Source organism: Dromiciops gliroides, chromosome 1 (genome assembly GCF_019393635.1).
Source record: "Dromiciops gliroides isolate mDroGli1 chromosome 1, mDroGli1.pri, whole genome shotgun sequence".
In the NCBI taxonomy this organism is placed as follows: Eukaryota; Metazoa; Chordata; class Mammalia; order Microbiotheria; family Microbiotheriidae; genus Dromiciops; species Dromiciops gliroides.
The window spans coordinates 601394249-601414781 of NC_057861.1; the positions used below are offsets into that span (position 1 = coordinate 601394249).

The 20533-nt window shown below is 47.1% G+C and overlaps 1 protein-coding gene and 1 pseudogene across 1 annotated transcript; one reads left to right on the forward strand and one right to left on the reverse strand.

Moving 5' to 3' along the window:
- Positions 1–4050: 4050 nt before the first annotated feature.
- Positions 4051–13843, forward strand: ARID3C (AT-rich interaction domain 3C). The gene is made up of 8 exons (XM_043977261.1): positions 4051–4131; positions 5124–5522; positions 7227–7299; positions 9172–9355; positions 9555–9817; positions 11166–11357; positions 11682–11771; positions 13162–13843. Exons 1-8 carry the CDS (start codon positions 4093–4095, stop codon positions 13287–13289), a joined length of 1368 nt encoding a protein of 455 aa, XP_043833196.1. The 5' UTR covers positions 4051–4092; the 3' UTR covers positions 13290–13843.
- A 3306-nt stretch (positions 13844–17149) lies between these two features.
- Positions 17150–17352, reverse strand: LOC122737329 (annotated as a pseudogene).
- Positions 17353–20533: the final 3181 nt, after the last annotated feature.

Sequence of the window (20533 nt, forward strand, 5' to 3'; positions counted from 1 at the left end):
AATTCCAGAGAAGAATAAGGGAAGGCTTCTTAAAGAAGATGACATTTGCGTTGGACTAACTTTTAAACTTAAAGCATTTGACAAATAAAAGGAGGAAGGAAGACAATCCATGCACAGTGAAGGCATGAACAAATGAAATAAAAGCCAGGAAGTACGGAGTAGAGAGCAGAAAGAGAATAGTGTAGTTTTGATGGAGTATAGCCTTCATGAAGTTGTAGTATGAGGGAAGGCTAGAAAGAAAGGGTTATGCTAGTTTATCAAAATCCTTGAATACCAGGCAAAGGACTTTGAACTTTGGTGGGGAGGAGAAGACCTGAAGAATTTTGAGCAGAGGAGTAACATAATCATACACACACACACACACACACACACACACACACACACACACACACACACACATATATATACATATATACACATATATGGAAAATTATTATGGCAGAAGTGTGAAGGATATATTGGTCTAAGAAGAATGGAAGTAGAAAGCTAGTTTTTGAAGATGAGAATGAAATTAGTAGTCCTGTTTATTAGGAAGATTAATCTGTTATAGAATAAATAGAAGGGAGAAGAGACTGGAAGCAGGGAGATCAACTAAGTAGAAGGCTATTTCAATATTCCAAGTAGAAAATGAGGAGGTCCTATGCAAGTTAGATAGTGGGGAATACAAAGGAGATGATGACTCAAGCAGGTATATGGGAAAAATCAAGAATCTATTAAGAAGTAACAGAAGAGTAATAACCATTCCTCATTGGTTAAATGGCTAAAGAATATGAACAAGCAGTTCTTTTTTTTTTTGAAGGTTAAGTGACTTGCCCAGGGTCACACAGCTAGTAAGTGTTAAGTGTCTGAGGTCACATTTGAACTCAGGTCCTCCTGACTCCAGGGCTGGTGCTCTATCCACTGCACCACCTAGCTGCCCCGAATAAGCAGTTCTTGAAGGTGAAAACGTAATTTTAAATTTGAATTTTTCTTATTTTTATTGGTCTTTTGTTTTTATATCATGTTTCCACTCAAATAAATCACTATTCACTTCCCTATCTAATGAAGAATCCTTGTTAAAAAAAGATTTTTTAAAAAATAGAAAAAAATGGATTTCAGTAAAAGTAGGCAACATACCCATCATGTCTGACAGTGTATGCAATATTCTACTGCCACAGTCCCCCACATCTTCAAGGAAAGAAGTAGATGATTTTTCTTAACTCTTTTTCAGGACCAAGCTTAGTCATAATAATCACACATCAAAAAAACACAGATGATTAAGATTCATTTTAACATATCCAATCTGATAATCTGAGAAATGAAAATTAAAACAACTTTGAATTTTATCATTTTTAAATATCTCTGGACTGGACCCAAAGAATAGTCAGTAATGAGTCAATATTAACTTGGAATGAGTTACCTTGAGGAACATTTCAAGGATTTATCTTTGGCCCAGTACTTTTTATCATTTTCATTAATGACTTAGGAGAAGGTATTAAATCTACATGTGACACAAAGTTGGGAGGAATAATTAATATGTTGGATAACAGAATCAGGATCACACACAAAAATGTCAAAAGACAAGAATGACTAAAACTCTGGCAAGTCCCCACAGAATTTCACAGATATTCACAAAGTCTATGGTACTTTCCAAGACTGTAAGTAATTATTATTATTCATTTTAAAACAAAATATACCCAATAAAATACTTGACACTTTGTTTTAACCATAACAACATTTTCTATAAAAAGAGAAGTTAGGGGGTAGCTCGGTAGCACAGTGGATAAAGCACAGGCCCTGGATTCAGGAGGACCTGAGTTCAAATCTGGCCTCAGACACTTGACACTTACTAGCTGTGTGACCCTGGGCAAGTCACTCAACCCTCATGGTCCAGGGGGTGGGGGAAAATGATGGGCTGAATAGAAACTTAGGTTAAAAAATCAGTTTGAGAAATACAAGAAGAGGGTGAGGAGACATAGATAATAATTCCTCTGAAGAAAGATCTGGTTTTGTTTTTGTTTTACAGGGGGCTGTGAGCTTAATAAGAGTTAATGGTGTGATGTGGCCATCAGGAAGCCTAATGATGTTGAAGTTACCTAGTGTCCAGAGCTAGGGAGGTGCTAAAATCCCTGTACTAAGCTATAGAGTATTGTGTTTAGTTCTAAGTACCACATTTTAGGAAGGACTTGGATAAGCTGGATGCTGGATTACTAGCTGGAGAGTTAGTGGAGAAGGGTGGACCAGGAAGGAAAGGCCTTTGAATTCATGGCATATGAGGATTGATCAAAGAGTCTGGAGATGATTATAAAGCCTGCAGAAGACTTAAGGGGAACAGGATAGTCTCCTTCAAATATTCAAAGGTTTGTCTTGTGGAAGAGAGAGATTAGGTTTGTTCTGGTTGGCCTAAGAGCAAGTAATGGGTAGAAGGTACAAAGAGGTAAATTTAGCTTTGATATAAGGGAAGTCTTCCTAACAGTTTTGAAAATGGAATGGACTGCCTTAGGAGAAAGTGTGTTCCCTCTCACTAGAAGTCTTCAAGCAAATGCTGTAGGACCACATACTGGCATCCTTATGAAGAATTGGGTTGGACTGACCATTCAGAGATTCTGTGATTTTATATAACATGGGGGTGGAGTGGGGAGAAGATAGGGCATAGCACTGTCTTGGGGAAGTCAAAAATGATTCCTACTTTTAGCTCTGCAGAGGAGTGGGACTATGATGGTGTAGTTGACAGAAATAAGGACAAAATTGGCTGTTTGGGGGAATATGATGAGGTCATCTGTGGACCTATTAAACTGGAGTTGCTATTGTGACATCCAGGTAGGGATAACTAGACAACTGGTAATACCTATCTGGATCTGGAGGTTGGGGTTGACAATGCAGATTTGGGAGTCACACAAGCCAGCAGATAAGTTTTCTGCATGTGTTTTTTCATAATCATGCAAGATGGAGATTGTGTACTGTTGTCTCGATACATCACAGGGTTTTAATCTATGCAGGTAAAGGAAAAGTGGAAAACTGAGACAATATCTGAGTAATTCAGACCCAAACCAGCTGTTCAGAGAAAACTACTTCAGTTCGGTGGGAGCCAGGAACTGTAGGATGTCTGCATTTGTATTGCGTTCCCTGGTTATCTCTGTCTGTGTTTTGTCTCTGTCCATCTTCATTTCAATATCAAGAGGAATGGTTCCCAGCTTTGCGGCAGGACAGCTGCAGTGATTATGACCAAGGAAGGTGTATATGAATGTGTGTCTCTGTGTGTGTCCTGGTGTGCTGTGTATGGATGTGTTGGTGTTGGTGCGTGTTGGAGTCTGAAGCCGTGTCGTTCTGTATGAATTGTGTGAGTGTGTTTCTTTGAGTGCTGTTCCTAGCTTTAGGGAAAACATTCATATGGCTATTTTATACAGATACACAATGGTACCCACACGTTATGTTACACACAGTGTCACACACCATTAGAGTCGCACTCTCAGTGGAAACGTAGTGCTATTCTCACAATGTTACTTACATCTAGTGTCACCTCTCTCAAAGAGAATGCCTCAGTACACCGCCGCCCCCCCCCCCCCACATCCACACATACGCATACACATACACACACCACCTCAAGGCACCCCATCAACACCACATACACATCTCTCCCGGTCTCTGCAGGGCGAATGGCCGCCCTGGGGACCTGGTGCCTGCGGACACTTGTTGCCAGAAAAGAGAGGAAGAAAAGCTAGGGCAGGAAGAAGCCAGATATCGAAAGAGAGAGCGCGAGCGAGTCAGAGAGCGCCACAGCCAGCACAACATCTGCTCCGCCCCACCCGCCCCAAGGGAGGCCCGGACGCCTGGGTCCCGGGACAGCGCCACCCGCCCGCCCCTCCCTGCCGCTGTCGTTCCTCCGACCCGACGCCGGTGGCCAAAGAGAACAGAGAGAAAGAGGGAGACGAAGGGCTAGGGACTAAGGTTAGAAGGAGGGAGAGAGGGAGGGAGGGAGCGGGACAGAGGGACTAGGGCAGGAGCGGGAGAGGAGCGGGGACGGAGAGCTGGAACCAGAGCCTGCAAGACGGGAGCCGGGAGCCCGGAGCCGGGAGCTGCGGAAGCCAGAGTGGGGCGCGGGGCGGCCAAAGCATGGTGGAGAACCTGGGGACAGCCGCCCGCAGCGCGCTGGTGAGTCCGGGATTTGGGAGGATCGGGGTCCCCTGGGGCAGGAGGACTAGTCCGAGATGCTCAAAGTCTGGGGCGGGGAGTTGGGGGGGGGGGGTTAGAGGGCCAGAGGGAAGCCAGGTGTCCGAAGTGAGCAACGAGACCGGTGTCAGAGGTGGTGACAAGTGTGGGAAAAGCTGTGGCCAAAGTGACTACAGTTGGGGATGCTTGAGGCGGCCAGTTTCCTGGAGAAGCAGTTTCAAACGTCCAGGGAATTGCCATCTCCGGCACCTGGCAGCTTCCCCCAAAGCCTCCTGCCCTCAGCTCCTTTTTCACTTTCTCTTTATGACTAGATGTTTCCAGGGCTCTCTGTTCCCGATCCTTTTCTCAGTCTCTTTCTCTTGGCTCTGTCTCTAGCCCTTACCCATCTCCTGTCTCCGTCCCTGTCTCTGTTCCTATCCCTGTCTCTAAATCTCTCTGTCTCTTTCTTTTCTTTTCTCTGTCTCTTTCTATTCTTGTCTCTGTCACTGTCCCTCTGATGTCTGTCCCTTTCTCTATTTCCCCTCAGTTTCAGCCTCTTCCTAGCTCTTTCAAGTCTCTTTCTCTCTCAATGTTTCTCTCTTTATTTGTTTCTCTCCATCTTCTTTTCTCCTGGTTATTCTCCCCTTGCCTGTTGTCCCCGAAGGACCTTGAGAACTGGGGTACTAGGGGAAGGGAAGGTGATCACAGAAAGGGGTTGGGGTGTGTGCACTGTGTGTATGGGAATTTAATCTGAGTGATTTTCTGACAGCTCCATGAAAGAGGGTCTGGGTTTAATGGGGAGAACATGATGGGGAGGTTGGGTATGAGGTGCTCCAGAGGAGTTGAGGGTCAGGAAAATTGTCAGAGAGTTAGGGAGGGGGCTGAATTGGAAGGGTCGTTGGAATGGAGGGGAAGTCTGGCCTAGGGTGGGATGTCATGGAGAGGGCCTGTTGGTTTTCCCAATCCCCCAACACTCCCTCCCCTTGCTCCTGCAGGCAGCCCTCTCCCCGATGCCCCGCCCTATGCCTGGAGCCCCCCCTGGGGGTGGGTTGCGGTTGGAAGCTGTGATGGAGACCCTACAGAGGCAGCAGGCGGCCAGATTAGCCCAAGGTGGGGTTCCACCCCCACCTCCTCTTCCAATCCCCCCATCCCTGCCTCCTCAACGATCCCATCCAATGAGCGCCAGGGCCCAGAACTCTCCTGAGGAGGGGACTCTGGGGGCCACTGAAGAGGGTGAAGAGGAGGAAGAGGAGGAGGAAGAGGAAGAAGAAGAGGCTAGGCCTCAGGGGCCACCTCTGCAGCCCAGCCCAGGAGCAGGCCTACCTGTGTCCCCCCCCAGCCAGCCTCCTGGCCCCCAGCACCATGAGTGGACTTATGAGGAGCAGTTTAAACAGGTAGGAGGTCCCTATAGGTAAGATAGAGAGCCCAGAAGTCTGGGTTCACACTTCCCCACCCCACCCCCATTTCCAATCTGTTCTACACTTTCTAGTGCTGGGGGAGGTAAGTGGAATATGAGTTAGAGAATCTGGTCTTCAACTCCCATCTACCCCACCTGACCCCTTCCTAGGCCCTGGTACCCAATCCCCTCTCCCTTCTCCTGAAAGCTGATACCCCAGGAAGAAGCAGCCACTGGGGCCCCCACCCCTTCATCCCCCACACACTACCCCCTTGGGGCTCTGCAGAGGAGAGATAAAGACAGAAAGAAGGGAAGGCAGAAATTCAAAGACAAGAGAAATACAAAGGTGGAATAGCTGAAAAGGGGTCCAAGGATCCTGAGAGAAATCTCTTGTGGGGATGGAGGGGGGAGGGTCCAGGATGCTATAGAGGATGCCAGATGAGGTGGGGGGGAGGGCTCTCATTGTCCACCCTCCATCCTTTTCTCCTCCCAGCTTAGACTCTGAGCACTCTCCCCCTCCATAAGTCACGTCCCATTACCCCCTTACCTGACAGTGAGGGATGGGGGTTGGGGGATTAGGAATGGGGATGAGGTGGCTCTGAGACTCCTCTGGCTTGTGGAAATGGGGAGACACTGGGCAGGGGGTGGCTCAGTTGTTACACATTCCACTCCCCAGTCTCTTTTCTTCTCTTCCCTCCCCACCCTTGACATCTTGTTTATGTGTATGCAAAGGTTATTCTAGAGATGTAATTGTACATCCCAACTGGAGATGAGAGATGGATGTCAATAGTGTGAATGACAGTGTTTGGGAGAGGGTTCATGATGCTTTACTAGGAAGGGCTACTCTGGGGGTTACAGAGTTTTTGTTACTATTGCTATATTTATTCCAATCATTATTCAGGAGTTGTTATTCTCTGAGTATGAAATAAGGACTAATTGCTGAGTATTACTCAGGGGGTATTTGGTCTTCACTCAAGGGCTTTTTTTTTTAACGTCACAGGGATCACTTCTGGTTCCCTTTATTGCCCCTCTTCAGCAGGTATATCTAAATGTTGCAGAGCTATAGGATCACCCCCCCCCAACCAATGACCTGGCCAAAAAAAAAAAAAGCTCTGAGCCGCCCAATCAGAGATGTACATGGTGGGGTGGGGCGGGAGGCGGTGAGTGCAGTCTTAAACCCTGGCTGGCCAACTGCATTCTCACTGGCTGGAGTTGACAAGAGGATTGACTCCTTAACCAATCACCAAAAGGAGATCAGGGTGGGATTAGAGATGATAATGTACACCAAGGATTGGAACCCAGGCTCTGACCTTCTCCTCAATTCTCCTCTGCCTGGGGAAGCACCCCTCCTTCGGGACATCTTCCCTTTGGCTGACCACAACTCTGTCAGCTCCTGACTCCTTTCAGGCCACGAGTGCCTCTGTGGAAAACTCCCCAGAACAGAGTTATGCGACTCCTTGGCCTCAGTTTGGCTCAGATTAGAATCTCCTTGAATGCCGCAGGTTTCACCAATCCATTTCAAATGCACCTGGCATCCTAGAGACCCTTCCCCTCAGCCCAGTTCTAAACATGATCTCGGTGGGCGGAAGCTTTTGTCGATCGGGCATAGGGAAATTGTTTTGCTTGAGGGAAAGGGAGGTGAAGGGAGGGAAGGTACTGATGGGGTCTAGGGTGGTAAAAACACCTTCTTCCCCGCCCCCAGCTGTATGAGCTCGACGCAGACCCCAAGAGGAAAGAATTCCTGGATGACCTGTTCAGCTTCATGCAGAAGAGGGGTGAGGGGCGGCATGGGAAGGATGCAGAGGGGGGTGGGGTCTCGGGGCCCAAAATACTGTGGTTCAGAAACAAACCCCTACTTTTCCCGCAAGCGTCCCAGACCCAAATCCTCATAGGCTTATCCCCGTCCTCAGGAGAGTGGTTTAGAACTGGAGGAGTTGTGAGGATCGGACCCTCTGGACAGATCGGGGCTGGGGCGGGGGGGGGGATGGGGACACCTCAATAACATCTTTAACCTCTGACCTACCACGATTAATTAGCCCCTCCCTTTCTCCCATGGGAATTAATTAGCAACGGAGATGTTGGCAGGTTAATGAGTCATCAATCGATGACGCTCACCCCGGGGAGGGGTCACTGGGGTGGGACGGAGCTTGACCACAGTCTTGAGCTGGGGTTTTAGGACTCCTGGATCCTTTGCTCGGGTTTTCTCTCCGGATTCGGTTCCCTCCCTGCCAAGAGAAGGTTCCTCCCTCCCACATCAGGGCAAATTTTGGATATGCGTTGACATTGCAGACCTTTCCTGAAGTTAGACAACAGAAAGGACTTTCCAAAGGGGTGAGGATGAGGCAGAGGGATTAGGAAAATGAAGAAGGCTAGGGAATTCTTTCCCTGAGGATCTCAAAGCTCTAGGGTAAAGAGCTAGAACTGGCGAGGGGAACCCAGCTTGCGGAGCACGTTGGGTGGCCTGTCCATCACTCCCCCCCTCCGCTCCCCAGATTCATGGGCCCAGAGTCTGAGTCATTATCTCTTTCTCCAAAGCTAATTAACTCCCTCCCCATCGCAGCCTGATAAGGCCACTAATTAACTTGCCTCTGCCCCCCTCCTTTTGTGCCGCTCTAGTGCTCCCAGAGAGACCTACGGGATCCTCGCCCCATCGAGCCCTCTGCCCCTGCCTCTCCCCGAAACTTCTGACCCCCCACAAACACTCTCCTTTTCTCTCAAGCCCCCCCCACCCCCCGCCCAGGGCCTTGGTTGCTGGATTTAAGCTCACTTTTCTAGTCCCCCGCCCCAGACCCTTTCTATCATAGTTAGCTAGACGTTGGAGGAGGGGAGAGAATGGGAAGATGCTCCTGCCCACCCCTACCTCCCAGTCAGGAGATGCTAAGGAAAATGGGGAGCTGGGAGGAGGGGAAGAGAGAGGAGGGAAGAGTCCCGAGGGGCCGATAATTTCCCCCCATTAATCAGGCCTGCGGCTAATTGTTCGGGCACAAAGGGTCTGGCGGTGGGAATGGGATCGGTAAAAATCAGCGCAAATTAACTGGGGCCCATCGCTCAGCTTCGACAGGACCCTTTGTCACGGGCCAGGCGGGGGCGGGGGCGGGAGCGGGAGCGGGGGCGGCTGGACTGGATCCGAAAACCCCCAACCTCTGCAAGCTAGAGAAGAGACTGTCAAGAATTCTCCTGCCTCTAGGCAGTTCCCTTCCCTTGCCCCAGCCCCTTAGAAATCCCCAGGGCCAGAGATGCCACGGTTCTCTTATCTCTCCCTAATCTCTGTCCCCTCCGCCCTTCCATTACTGTCGGATAGACCTTCCTGCGGTCTCTCCTCAGTCTGACCTGCTGCAGAAATTCTTGTCCCTGATGGTGGCCTTTGTGGGGACCCTGGTGTCTGCCACCAACCCCTTTCCGGTATCCAGCTTTGACCTGCCCCATGCCACGCTGCCTCCTGTGTACCCCTCCTTACCTGTACTCCCAGTGCCCTGCAGACCCCCTATCCTACACTTCCCAGGAAGACCATGTTTCTCCTGACTCCCCGGAAACTCCGTGTACTACACGCCCCAAGTGACAGACTCCCGTGCCCTCCCCCGCCCCGCCTTGCTGACCCTCTTGTTCTTCGCTCCCCACTGTCCGGGTGTTCTTCCCCTCCTCCCTAGGCACCCCAGTGAACCGCATCCCGATCATGGCAAAGCAGGTGCTGGATCTCTATGTGCTGTACCGGCTGGTGACGGAGAAGGGGGGGCTGGTGGAGGTCATCAACAGGAAGGTGTGGCGGGAGGTGACTCGGGGCCTGAGCCTACCCACGTCCATCACCTCGGCCGCCTTCACGCTGCGCACCCAGTGAGCTAGGGGCGGGGCGGGGCTGTGAGGGGTATGGCCAGGGGAAAGGGAATGGGGTCTGGATGTAATGGAACTGGGTTTGGGAAACATCGGGGGAGGGATCTGGGGGCACTCAGATTTGAGGGGGCCTAGGTTTAGGGGAAAACTGGAGCTCAGATTTGAGGCATCCCGGGGGATGCAATCCACCCCTGCCCTACAGGTATATGAAGTATCTCTACCCCTACGAGTGTGAGACTCGGGCGCTCAGCTCTCCAGGGGAGCTCCAGGCCGCAATCGACAGTAACAGGAGAGAGGGCCGGCGCCAGACTTACGGGACTGCCCCGATCTTCAGCTTCCCCGCGGCTGGGCCCCCTCCTCCTCGCGGGCCCCCAGCTACAACCTCAGCAGCACCAGGTCTGCCAGCCCTCGCCTGCGCCCAACTCGGCCACAGCCATGGGCATGGCCACGCCCCCATTAAGAAAGGTGTGGGCAGAGGTGATTGGGGCTGTGGATGGGACGAGGGGGAGGGGACGGGTGAAGGGGCAGAGACCCTAGAAAGTTTGAAGCTTGAGGGTGGGGGTGGGGTGGGGTGAGGAAATTAATCTTGAGGTGGATGTTTGGCAGGGGCTAAGCCTCTTATTCGGAAGGTGCAGGACCCTAATGTGTAAGCAATTTGTGTCTCCTTTGCACGCTGATTTGTTAATATTAAAATAAGTTAAAATTCTGTAGCTCTCCACAAACCGTCATTGGCCCATGTTGAGTTCCAGTTTATTCAAGGTGGATTGAGAATGAGGACAATTCCCTGGACTCTAGTTTTCTCCTTTTTTATTTTTTATTTTTGTTTTTGTTTTGGGCCGAGCAGTGAGGGTTAAGTGACTTGCCCAGGGTCACACAGCTAGTAAGTGTCAACTGTCTGAGGTCGGATTTAAATTCAGGTCCTCCTGAATCCAGGGCCGGTGCTCTATCCACTGCGCCACCTAGCTGCCCCCTGCTCTTTTCTTTTACATCAGTTGTAGTTATGTTTTCTTTCATTGCTTACTTCACTTTGCATGAGGTCATATGGCCTTCTATAGTCTACAGTAATAATTTCTTTTAAAATAATAATATTCCATCACATTCAAGTACCATCATTTGTTTAGCCCTGGGGAGTTTTCCTGTTAAAAGATTGGATTTAATTGTTAGCATTTAGTTCAAATCCGGCCTCAGACACTTAACACTTACTAGCTGTGTGACCCTGGGCAAGTCACTTAACCCCAATTGCTTCACAACAAACAAACAAACAAACAAAACCCCCAAAACCCAAAAACAAAAAAAAATTGTTAACATTTGTTAAGTACCTAACCATGTGCTAGAAACTCTACTTGGTGTATAGATGATTGCTGCCCTCTTGGTACTGGGAGAGAAGAATAGATGAAATAAACATAACACTTTAAATTATAGAAATGTATATATTTTATATATGTACATATATATACACATTTACCTATATACAGATATAAGCCTTGATAAATTAAAACTGCACTAAGACTTTTATTATACACACATTATCTCATTTGATTCTTTACAACAACCCTGTAACATTGGTACATTATTATGATTTCCATTTTACAAATTAGGAAACTGAGGCTCTTAGAGGTTAAATGATTAGTCCTTGGTCACACTGGGGCCAAGAGAGGTGCGGTTACTTCACTAAAGTTAAGCAGCTAGCAAAATTCTCTAATTCCAAGTCCAGTTAGTGTCATGTCTGTGACACTACTCTTCCCAGATGGGACACCAGGGCCAGTTTAAGAAGTCTGAGCCTTGATGTCAATACTCCTTCTCACCCATTCAGAGGAGGGCTCAGGGCCTGCCCCAGCAGTGGCTACATCCCGAATTTCACTACCTATGTCCCTGGGTCCTATGAGAGAAAAGATAGGGCCAGAGGAACCCCCTGAGAAGAAGGCTGTGCTGATGGGACCTGTGGACCCTCCCCGTCCAACCTTACCTCCCAATCTCCTTCCCAGGACCAAGGCTTCTATCAGAGGTAAGAGAAATATAGGGTACCATGGTGAGGTCTGAGAACTCTAAGAGATATGTGATCAATGATGGAGGCAGTGGGTGCCATTGGAAGACAAAGCCTATCAACATAGGCTTGATTAGGGATTGGAAGGGCTAAATAAGAGGATGATGAGGTCACATTTCCTTAGGTTACAGGGTACAAGAAGAAGAGGTATTGATCGGATAAAAGAATGAAATAAAGGGGGGTAGAGCTAGTGAGAGGTTTAGGAATTTCTCCTCTGTATGGGATTTACCTATGGCTCATTTCACCCCCAACTAACTGCCCTTCCTTCCCTTCTTCTCTGGACAGAAGAGCCACTGGATATGCCCCTTAACATGGCAGGCAATGGCATCAGCAGCATCAACATGGCCCTGGAGATCAATGGTGTTGTCTATACTGGTACGGAGGCCAGAATGTATCTATATTGGCATGGGCGTTCAGGAATATCTAGTGCAGAAGTCAGGAAGCCTCAATGTTATGGGAATTGGAGTGTCTACAAATGAAATGGAAATCAGAAAGCATTTACATTGGTAAAGGGGTTGTGGATCTATAGTGTTATAAGGCATCAACGCTGGCAGACATTTGACAAGATCTGTCATGATGTCCTTTTGGATGAGATAGGGAGATATGGACTGGGAGATAGTAGAATTAGCTAGTTTAAAGATCAGATCCAAAGAGTATTGATTAATGGATCCGTGTGAACCTAGAGGGAAGTCTCTATCTTTAGACCTATTCTGTTCTACATTTTACCCATAACCTGGACGAAGACATAGAATGGCATGCTTATGAAATCCGAGCCTCACATAGAGTTACATCCAGCACACTGGTTGTCAGAAACTGGATAAAAATAATCTCAGCAGGTCACATCTAAAAAGATTACATTTAATAGGGATACATGTAAAATTGTGCAATTAAAAAAAAACAAATGCACAAGTACAGGATGGGACACATTCATGACAACTTGCTAGACAACAGTTCCAATGGGGGGGGGGGAACCCAGTAAGCATTAGTTGAATACAGATTTCTACAGTAGCTCATCAGTGTGTTGTGACAGGTATAAAAGTTCATGTAATCTTGATGTAGTGGCCAGTGATAATCTAACTCTCCTATGTCTTGGTCAGGCCACCCCTGAAGAAGTGTGCTAAATTCTGGGCACCATATTTTAATGACATTGATGACCTGGTGGGACATGCAGAGGAAGGCAGCCAGGATGGTGAGGTTTGGGAACCATAGCCTATGAGAAATGGTTGAGGAAACTAAGATTCTATGACTCAATGGTATGGGTAAGGTCTACCCTGGCATGAATTTTAAAGGATCTACATTTGTACGGGGCATCTCTACTGGTATGAAGGATCAAAGGGTTACCTATTCTGGTATAAGGGATACTTCCACTGCAATGGCTGGCCAGGGAGCATCTACGTTATTTAGGGAGATAGAGGGAAATTTGGGTGTCTACACGGTTCAGGGCATCAAGGAATTCATGTACTGCTGGAAGGCAGTGTGTGTTTGCACTAGTATTGCATGCCTGGAAAGGCATGAATCTATAATGGTTCTAGGCATCATGGGATTATCTATATTGATATGGACAGTCATGGGGCATCTATACTTGAATGAAGGTCAGCTTGCCTAATCCTGGCACCAGAAGCTATAGGGTTGGCCTGTATTGTTGTTATGTTTCTGTACCAGGGGAAAGAAGAAATCCAATCCTCCAGGAAAGCAGGGAGTAGAGGCATTTTGGAGAAAGAGACTCATTGTACTTCCTTTTTTCTTTCTGTGTCAACAAACCTAGGAGTCCTCTTTGCCCGACGACCACCTACACTGGGCTCAGCCACCACCACCACCAACAGGAATTCTCAGGGCCCAACAAGTCCTGGACCCCATACCCCTCCGGGTCCCCTCTCCAACACCTCACCTTGAGGAGACCTTATGCTTAAGAACCTGGGCCCCCAGCTACATCCTGGTCATTGGAGGGAGGGGATTCATTCTGTCTTCCAGTCCCCTCCCCAACCTGGGTACCCCCAGGCATAGGGGAAAAGGAAAAAAAAAGTTCATTCTCCCCCTCCCATTTGAGTTCCCTTTTCTATTCCCTCTACCAAATAATACCCCCCAACCCCCATTATGGACTTTGAAGCCAAAGATTTTGCTGCGATATCATGTCTACCTCATTGTAATGGGGGTGATGCTCCTGACCCCTGTTCCACCCCCACCTATGTAGCCAAAGAACCTCCCCCTCCCCCATCATATATACCAAAGAGCCCAACTGCCCTCTTTGAGCTTGGTCTTAGACCCTGTCTCAGTTTCGGTCCTCCTTTTGTCACCCCCTCCCATCCCTTGTCAGCACCTCAGCCTGCCCCCCCCCAACCCATTTAGGTCCTCCTATCCTATCTGAGCTCCTTGTCAGGCCCTGTACAGTCTTTTTTGGAAGGTCAGAACCTACGGGGACTCAGAAGAGGCACCCATTTTGGGCTCAACATGACCAGACAATAAACTTGCTGCCCTTGCTGCTCTAAGTGTAAATTGTACTCTCCTCATTTCTGGTCCTTGGAATGAAATTTGCATGAGAAATTCAACTGACGTAGGAATGTGGAGACATATGCTGGAGCTGATTCAGAGGCTCGGACTGCACCTAAGAAGCAGTTTAAGATGGATGAGACTGCTGTGGTGGGAGGTGTCTGGGGAGGCGGGACAAGGGATCCTGCTCTGCTCTAACCTGGGCCAAGGCCACCAGAATATCCTCTGGATGGAGCAAGAAGGAAAAAGAGGATGAGAAGAGTGCAGGCAGTCCTGGGCTTGGAGGTGGAAGGAAAGAAGATGGGAGGGGGTGTATTCAGAGAACAGTGGAAAAGAAGGGTAGAAGAGTAAAGATTAGGGACCAGAGGAGAGGCAGGGGGGTAGGGGGGCAAGGGAGGGGGAGAACAGAAATCCGAGGGATCTGCATCAAGGCCAGACAGAGCGAGGAGCTGATACATGGACGCCTCGATGATAGAGAGATCGATGGATCAGTGGATCGATGGATCCATGGATTACCAATAGGGAAGGAGCCAACAGGATGGACCTTCGACTTGGACACCTTTATCTCCTCCTGAAGCTTCCTTTGTACTAAGCTGGCTGGTCTTAAACTCTTCCTGTTCCTAAGGCTCTGGAGTTCTGGTCCCAGAACTAGCAGGGAAATCGAGTTGTTAGTGCTCTCCCAGAGCTTCTGGGCCTTCAGGGTTCCCCACCTCAACCACCTGGGGGCCCAACTGTGTGTTTCTCAGGGCATCCTTCTCACCCTCCAGCCTTCTGTATGCCTCACCCTCCTCAGAGCTCTCTAAATCTTCCTCTTCCCATCACCCCCACAGGTATTCTGGTGCCTCTCTTCCTTTTCCTTCTAAACCACTTAGATCCAATGTTTGTGGTGGGAGTTGGGACAAAGTTTGGGTTGGGATGGTGTTTGTTCCCAAGGGAGGCTAGGCTACCTGCGCAAGCTTTAGCTCTCGCTTCCTCCCCCTCTCCACTCCCACCCCAAAGTCCAGGAAAAGACGAGATATGCTCACTTTAAAGGCGGGGGGTGGGCGGGGTGGGGGGGTGGAATTGAGACTTCTCTCACTCCTTTTAGACCAGTTTCCTGCACTTTCTCAATGTCAACATCTCACCCCAACCCTTCACACCTTCGAAAGTCCTTCCCGCGATCTTATCACCATTCTCCACTTTAAAGGCTGGGGAATTAAGAGTTTCATTTGGAACTGATTCCTAAGGTTCTCAGAGTCAAAGCCTCTGGGCGCATGCTAAAGCTCAAACTGGCAGCTCCGTCCAGGCTGTGGCTCCTGAATCAGCTAAATTGGCCCCCACCAGCTTCATCTTTGAATTGTCTCCAAAAGCAGAGGAACAAAGTGCTGAATTCCCTCACTGAAGCTTACACTGGCCCATGCACTTGCTAGCAAAAGCCCTCCCTTCAGTTAGCTTGGGTGTAGGAGAGAGGTCAGAAAAAGCATTCATCTCCATTGAGGAATTGAGGCTTCGACAGGAGCAGAAGGGATTAAGGTTAGACATAGGGAACAACTTCCCACAGTAAGTGAATTGTTTTATTTTTGTTTTAGAGCTTTGATTTCAAAGGCATAAGGAACTCCTAGTAGGAAGACTCGCTCATCATGCAAATCTGCAGTTCCTCTGTAACTTGGTTCCCTGGGGGCATTGGGAGGCTTAGATGACTTGTTCAAGGTCCAGAATGTACTAGGGGTAAAACTTGAACCCAGGTCATCCTGACCTTCAACCCCCGCTATCCTCTATACCCTGCTGCATGTCGGGAATTTTAGACTCATACAAAGTTAGAACTGAAAGGACTTTAAAGATCCAAACCCTTGATTTTACAAATTAGGAAACGGAGGCACTGACAAGTAAAGTGACCACCAAAATTACATATTTAGGCAATGATATATCCAAGACTAGTTGTCCCTTCTGCTCAGTATTCCCTCCTTCCCTTCTTCAGGGTCCCTCGGTCCCGTGTGCCTGTTTGCAGAGGAAAACTCTCTGTTCCACTCCCTGCGTGGGAATGCAGGAGCATCTGGGCCGCCGGGACTTCCCACGGCAGCGGCATCTATAGTGCAAAACAGCATCGATCCCTTTAACCTCCCTCCCTCCACTTCCCCCAGCTGCGCCAGCCGCAAAACCGCAGCTCTGGCCAAAAGCCAATTCTCATTAAGGCAAGCCGGGTGGCGTGAGGGCGGCAGCCGATCTCTGTCCCATACCGCTAATCCTAGCTCAGAGCCTCCTCCATTCTCTCTCCATCACCTCTTCTCCACTTTTCTTCCCTCCCCATCCTTCCACTCCTTATCTTTTCCCTCTTGCTGCTCTCTGTCCTACACAGATGCTGCTGCAAACATCTCCCAGAAAGTATTTCCATTCTGATTGTCTCCATACCTCTACCCCCACCTCATCAGCACCTCTGCCCTTCTCAGAGCTCAGTTCTATAATTTTGTCCATTTCTTACTCCTTGTGTCTGACTTCCCCATCAGAAAAAGGCTCCCTGAGGAAGACGACTCCGTCATCAAATTTGCATTTTCTCCAGGTTGGGAGGTGTTTCTCCTCTAATCTCTCCACTATATTGGGGGGAGGGCTCAAAGTGGGGAAAATAAGCAAACCCATTATAGAAGACCCCTTGGATGCCTTCTTTCATGAAGATTTCTCTCCACCACTGTGGGGGCAGACATAGGGATGAACTCTCCTGTCATTTCCCATTGATCTTCTTCTTCTTCTTCTTCTTCTTCTTCTTCTTCTTCTTCTTCTTCTTCTTCTTCTTCTTCTTCTTCTTCTTCTTCTTCTTCTTCTTTTGGTGAAGAAATTGGGGTTAAGTGACTTGCCCAGGGTCACACAGCTGGTAAGTGTCAAGTGTCTGAGGCCGGATTTGAATTCAGGTCCTCCTGAATCCAGGGCCGGTGCTTTATCCACTGCGCCACCTAGCTGCCCCCTGATGTTATTTTCTTTCTTTCTTTTTCTTTTAGATAGTTCCAAAATTTTTAATCATTTTATTTGAGGTAATTATAGTTAATCCACCTGATGCATTATAAAACAAATGCTGTATTTGCAGTGTATACATAGATGAAAGTGAGAGCCAGAAAAAACAAAAGGGATGATATTTTAATGGAATTGAAACACAATAATCACCGTGTATACATATATGACTTTATTTCATGATATGAACAAAAGTCTAAAAGTTAACATGGGAAATCCTTGCATTCTTTCTTCTACTGTCAAATGCCCAAATTTACAGCCAGCCTGATGTTTCACATTACGCATAATCCTAAAGTAAATTCAGTTAATGATGCCCAGGAGCAGGAGCAGCTGAATCTGTACCTTTCGAAGCTTTGGCTTTTTTATCAGCATTCCTGATTTTGTAAACAATTAACCCCATCACACCCATTCCTACCCAGATCTCCTGGTAAACCTAGGCATAGTAGGGTTTTAGTGGAGTCCAAACAGATTTCATCAAATTCTGTAACATCGTGGCTGGTTTCTGCAAAGGGCCTGGCGCGGGAGCCTGAGTCGGCAGCGGAGAACAGCGGAAGGCCAAAGGCTCGGAAAGGTGACCCCAAAAGCCGGGCCTCGCGGGGAGTATGTTATTTTCTTAAAGCTTGAAGCCTCACACTTTCATTTTTAAATTTCTCAAGAGGGAGTTGCGAAGTGTCTCCATACCCTCAGGAAACAAGGATGTGAAGAAAGGATGTCTGGGGTCTGCACAAAGGAATTGGGTAGGTTTTAGGGACTGAGTTATGACAAGGGACTATATCTGATACCATCAAACAGTAATCTGGTGGTCCTGGTCTTTGTGACTCTCTGAGAATTTCCCCAAGACCTCTCTCCTTCCCTGGGCTGGAATCACCATTTGTAGGTATCATAGGTATCAGCAGCCCCCTGGGGAGGGAAAGAGGTAGAAGATAAAGGAAACCAAGTTGTGGAGGCAAGGATAGAAAGGGGGTGTATATGTGACTGAAGGACAGCTGTACCCTCCCCTCCCATCTTCATGTAGATCCAGGTCTGGAGGTTAAGAAGATGGAGAAAAGTAAAGTCGTTGTCTTCAGGGAGTTGATAACTGGCATCAGCATCTGCAGGACAGATCAGGCTGAGACATCTACTTTCTTTTTTTTTTCAAGACAATGAGGGTTAAGTGACTTGCCCAGGGTCACACAGCTAGTGTCTGAGGTCAGATTTGAACTCAGGTCCTCCTGAATCCAGGGCCAGTGCTTCATCCACTACACCACCTAGCCGTCCCTATCATATCTTTACCCTAAGCTCTTTTCCCTCTACAATGTTTCTGAGAAGCTTCTCCTTAAACAGCTCTAATAATAAGATAAGTTCATTATCAAAGAAACCCATTCCATCATTGGAAAAGTTCTAATTGTTAGGAATGTCATTTTATTGAATCACAATCTACCTCTGTAACTTCCACTTATTATTTCATTATTTTTATTTATCATTATTATTATTTTCTCCTAACAAATTATTATTTCATTATTCTACCCACTGGGTGCAAGCAGAATAAATCCAATTCCTCTTTCAGTCTTTTGCACATTTAAAGATTAAGATCACATGCCCACTAAATCTCAAGGTTAAACCCGTCTTTCAATCATTCTGCATATAACTTAGTTCGAGTCTCCTTATCATTCCGGTCACCATCCTCCATATTGGTTAGCTTGTCTATACCTCTCTTAAAATGCATCACTCAGAATTGAACACTATGATAATAACAACTATCATTTACATAGTAGCTATTATATGCCAGGTGCCTTATAAATATATCTCATTTGTTCCTCACAACACCCTGGGAGAAAGGATATTATTTGCATTTTACAGATGAGGAAACTGAGGCAAAAAATGGTGTGCCCTGGGTCACATAGCCATTAAGTGTCTGAGGCTAGATTTGAATTGAATTTTAGAGGTCATCCAGTCTAGCCCATACTATATAGGAATCCACTGTACATCGTTAACAAGTGGTCTTCCAGCTTCTACTTGAAGCTGTCTAGTGAAGGAAGACCAATTGTCTTCCAAGGAAACGTATTCTGCTTAGGGACAGCCCTAATTATCAGCAAATTTTTCCTTCTGCAGAGTCAAAATGACCTTTCTAAAAGGATGTGCTTGTAATTTAGTACATTACTGTAGCTGTGTTCTGACCAGTGTAATGTACAATTGGACTTAAAGCCATGACATCATCATTCACTTAATATAGTTGAAGATTGTAGGGGCGTTTTGGCTATCACTTAGAACACTTGCTCTTGATTCTTTCTCTGATGATTTATCCCTTAGTGATGTTTAATTAGTTACTTAACCTCTCTGGGTTTCTGTTTCCTCACACTTCATCCTACCACCATCTATTATTTCACTCAATTTTGATACTGCAGTATCCACTGCAGCTAGGTAGTACACACATTAGCTGTGTGACCCTGGACAAGTTATTTAAACCAGTTTCCTCATTTGTAAAATGACCTGGAGAAAGAAATGGCTAACCACTCCAGTATCTTTGTCCATGGGGTTTTCTTAAACCCCAAATGGGGTCACAAAGAACTGCGCATGACTGAAAAATGACGAATTATCATCATTGATTAGAAGTGTTGAACTGCACAGGCCACATATAGTTCTTTGAGGCACTCTACTAGAGAATAGCTGCTTTTTGGGTCTGGTCATTCAATCAGTCCAGAATCTTCCAAATTGTACTATCACTAATTCTGACCAGGCCACTGATATTGAAAAACAAGAATATGATATTAATCTAACATGTATGGCCAGTTCTTGATGAAGCCCTGCTGGCTCTTAGTGATTACTGCTTCTTTTTCTAGTTTCTCAAAAATCACCCCTTTGTGATGTTATAAGGTTTTGCCAGGAATTGCAATCAAGCTCACCTGTTTAAGGATTCCATCTACCCTCATTCTTTCTTTTTTTTTTAAACTGGAATATTTGATCATGTTATGCTTCACTTTCTATCAGCTGCTTGTCTTGGTTTCAACTCCACAAACATCCTGTCTCTCCCATAAAAAGCTCATTACCTGAAGTCTCTTCATCATGCAGATTGACTCAGTTTTGATACTCAGTATCTTCTTACCACCCTCAGTCGCCTCTCCCCTCTGATTGGAGGGCTGAAGGGCAGATGCATAAACTCTTCCTAAAATCTTCCTTTACGGAGGGCTCCGGACTTTTCAGGTAATTTTCGTTTTCCATTAGCTGCTCTGCTTGGTTCCCATTCCAGGAACCATCACTGTTTTCCCCACCCCATTATCTTCTAGAACCTCTCCTCCCTTTCAGTTTCCTTTTGTGTTGTCTTCCCCCATTAGATCGTAAGTTCCTTGAGAGCAGGGACGTTTTCTTTTGTATCTCTGTCAATTAGTATAGTGCCTGGCATCTAGTAGCTTAATGTTTATTGACTGTTTCTAGGTTTTCGAGCACCTCTCCCATTCTCCAATTTTTTGGGGGGTGGGGTAGTGAGGATTAAGTGACTTGCCCGGGGTCACACAGCTAGTGTCAAGTGTCTTGAGTTCGAATTTGAACTCAGGTCCTCTTGAATCCAGGGCCGGTGCTTTATCCACTGCGCCACCTAGCTGCCCCCTCATTCTCCAAGATTAATCAAACATTACAGTGGCTCCACAATCTCATCTACTAATTCATTATGAATGAATGAATAAATGAAAAAAGCA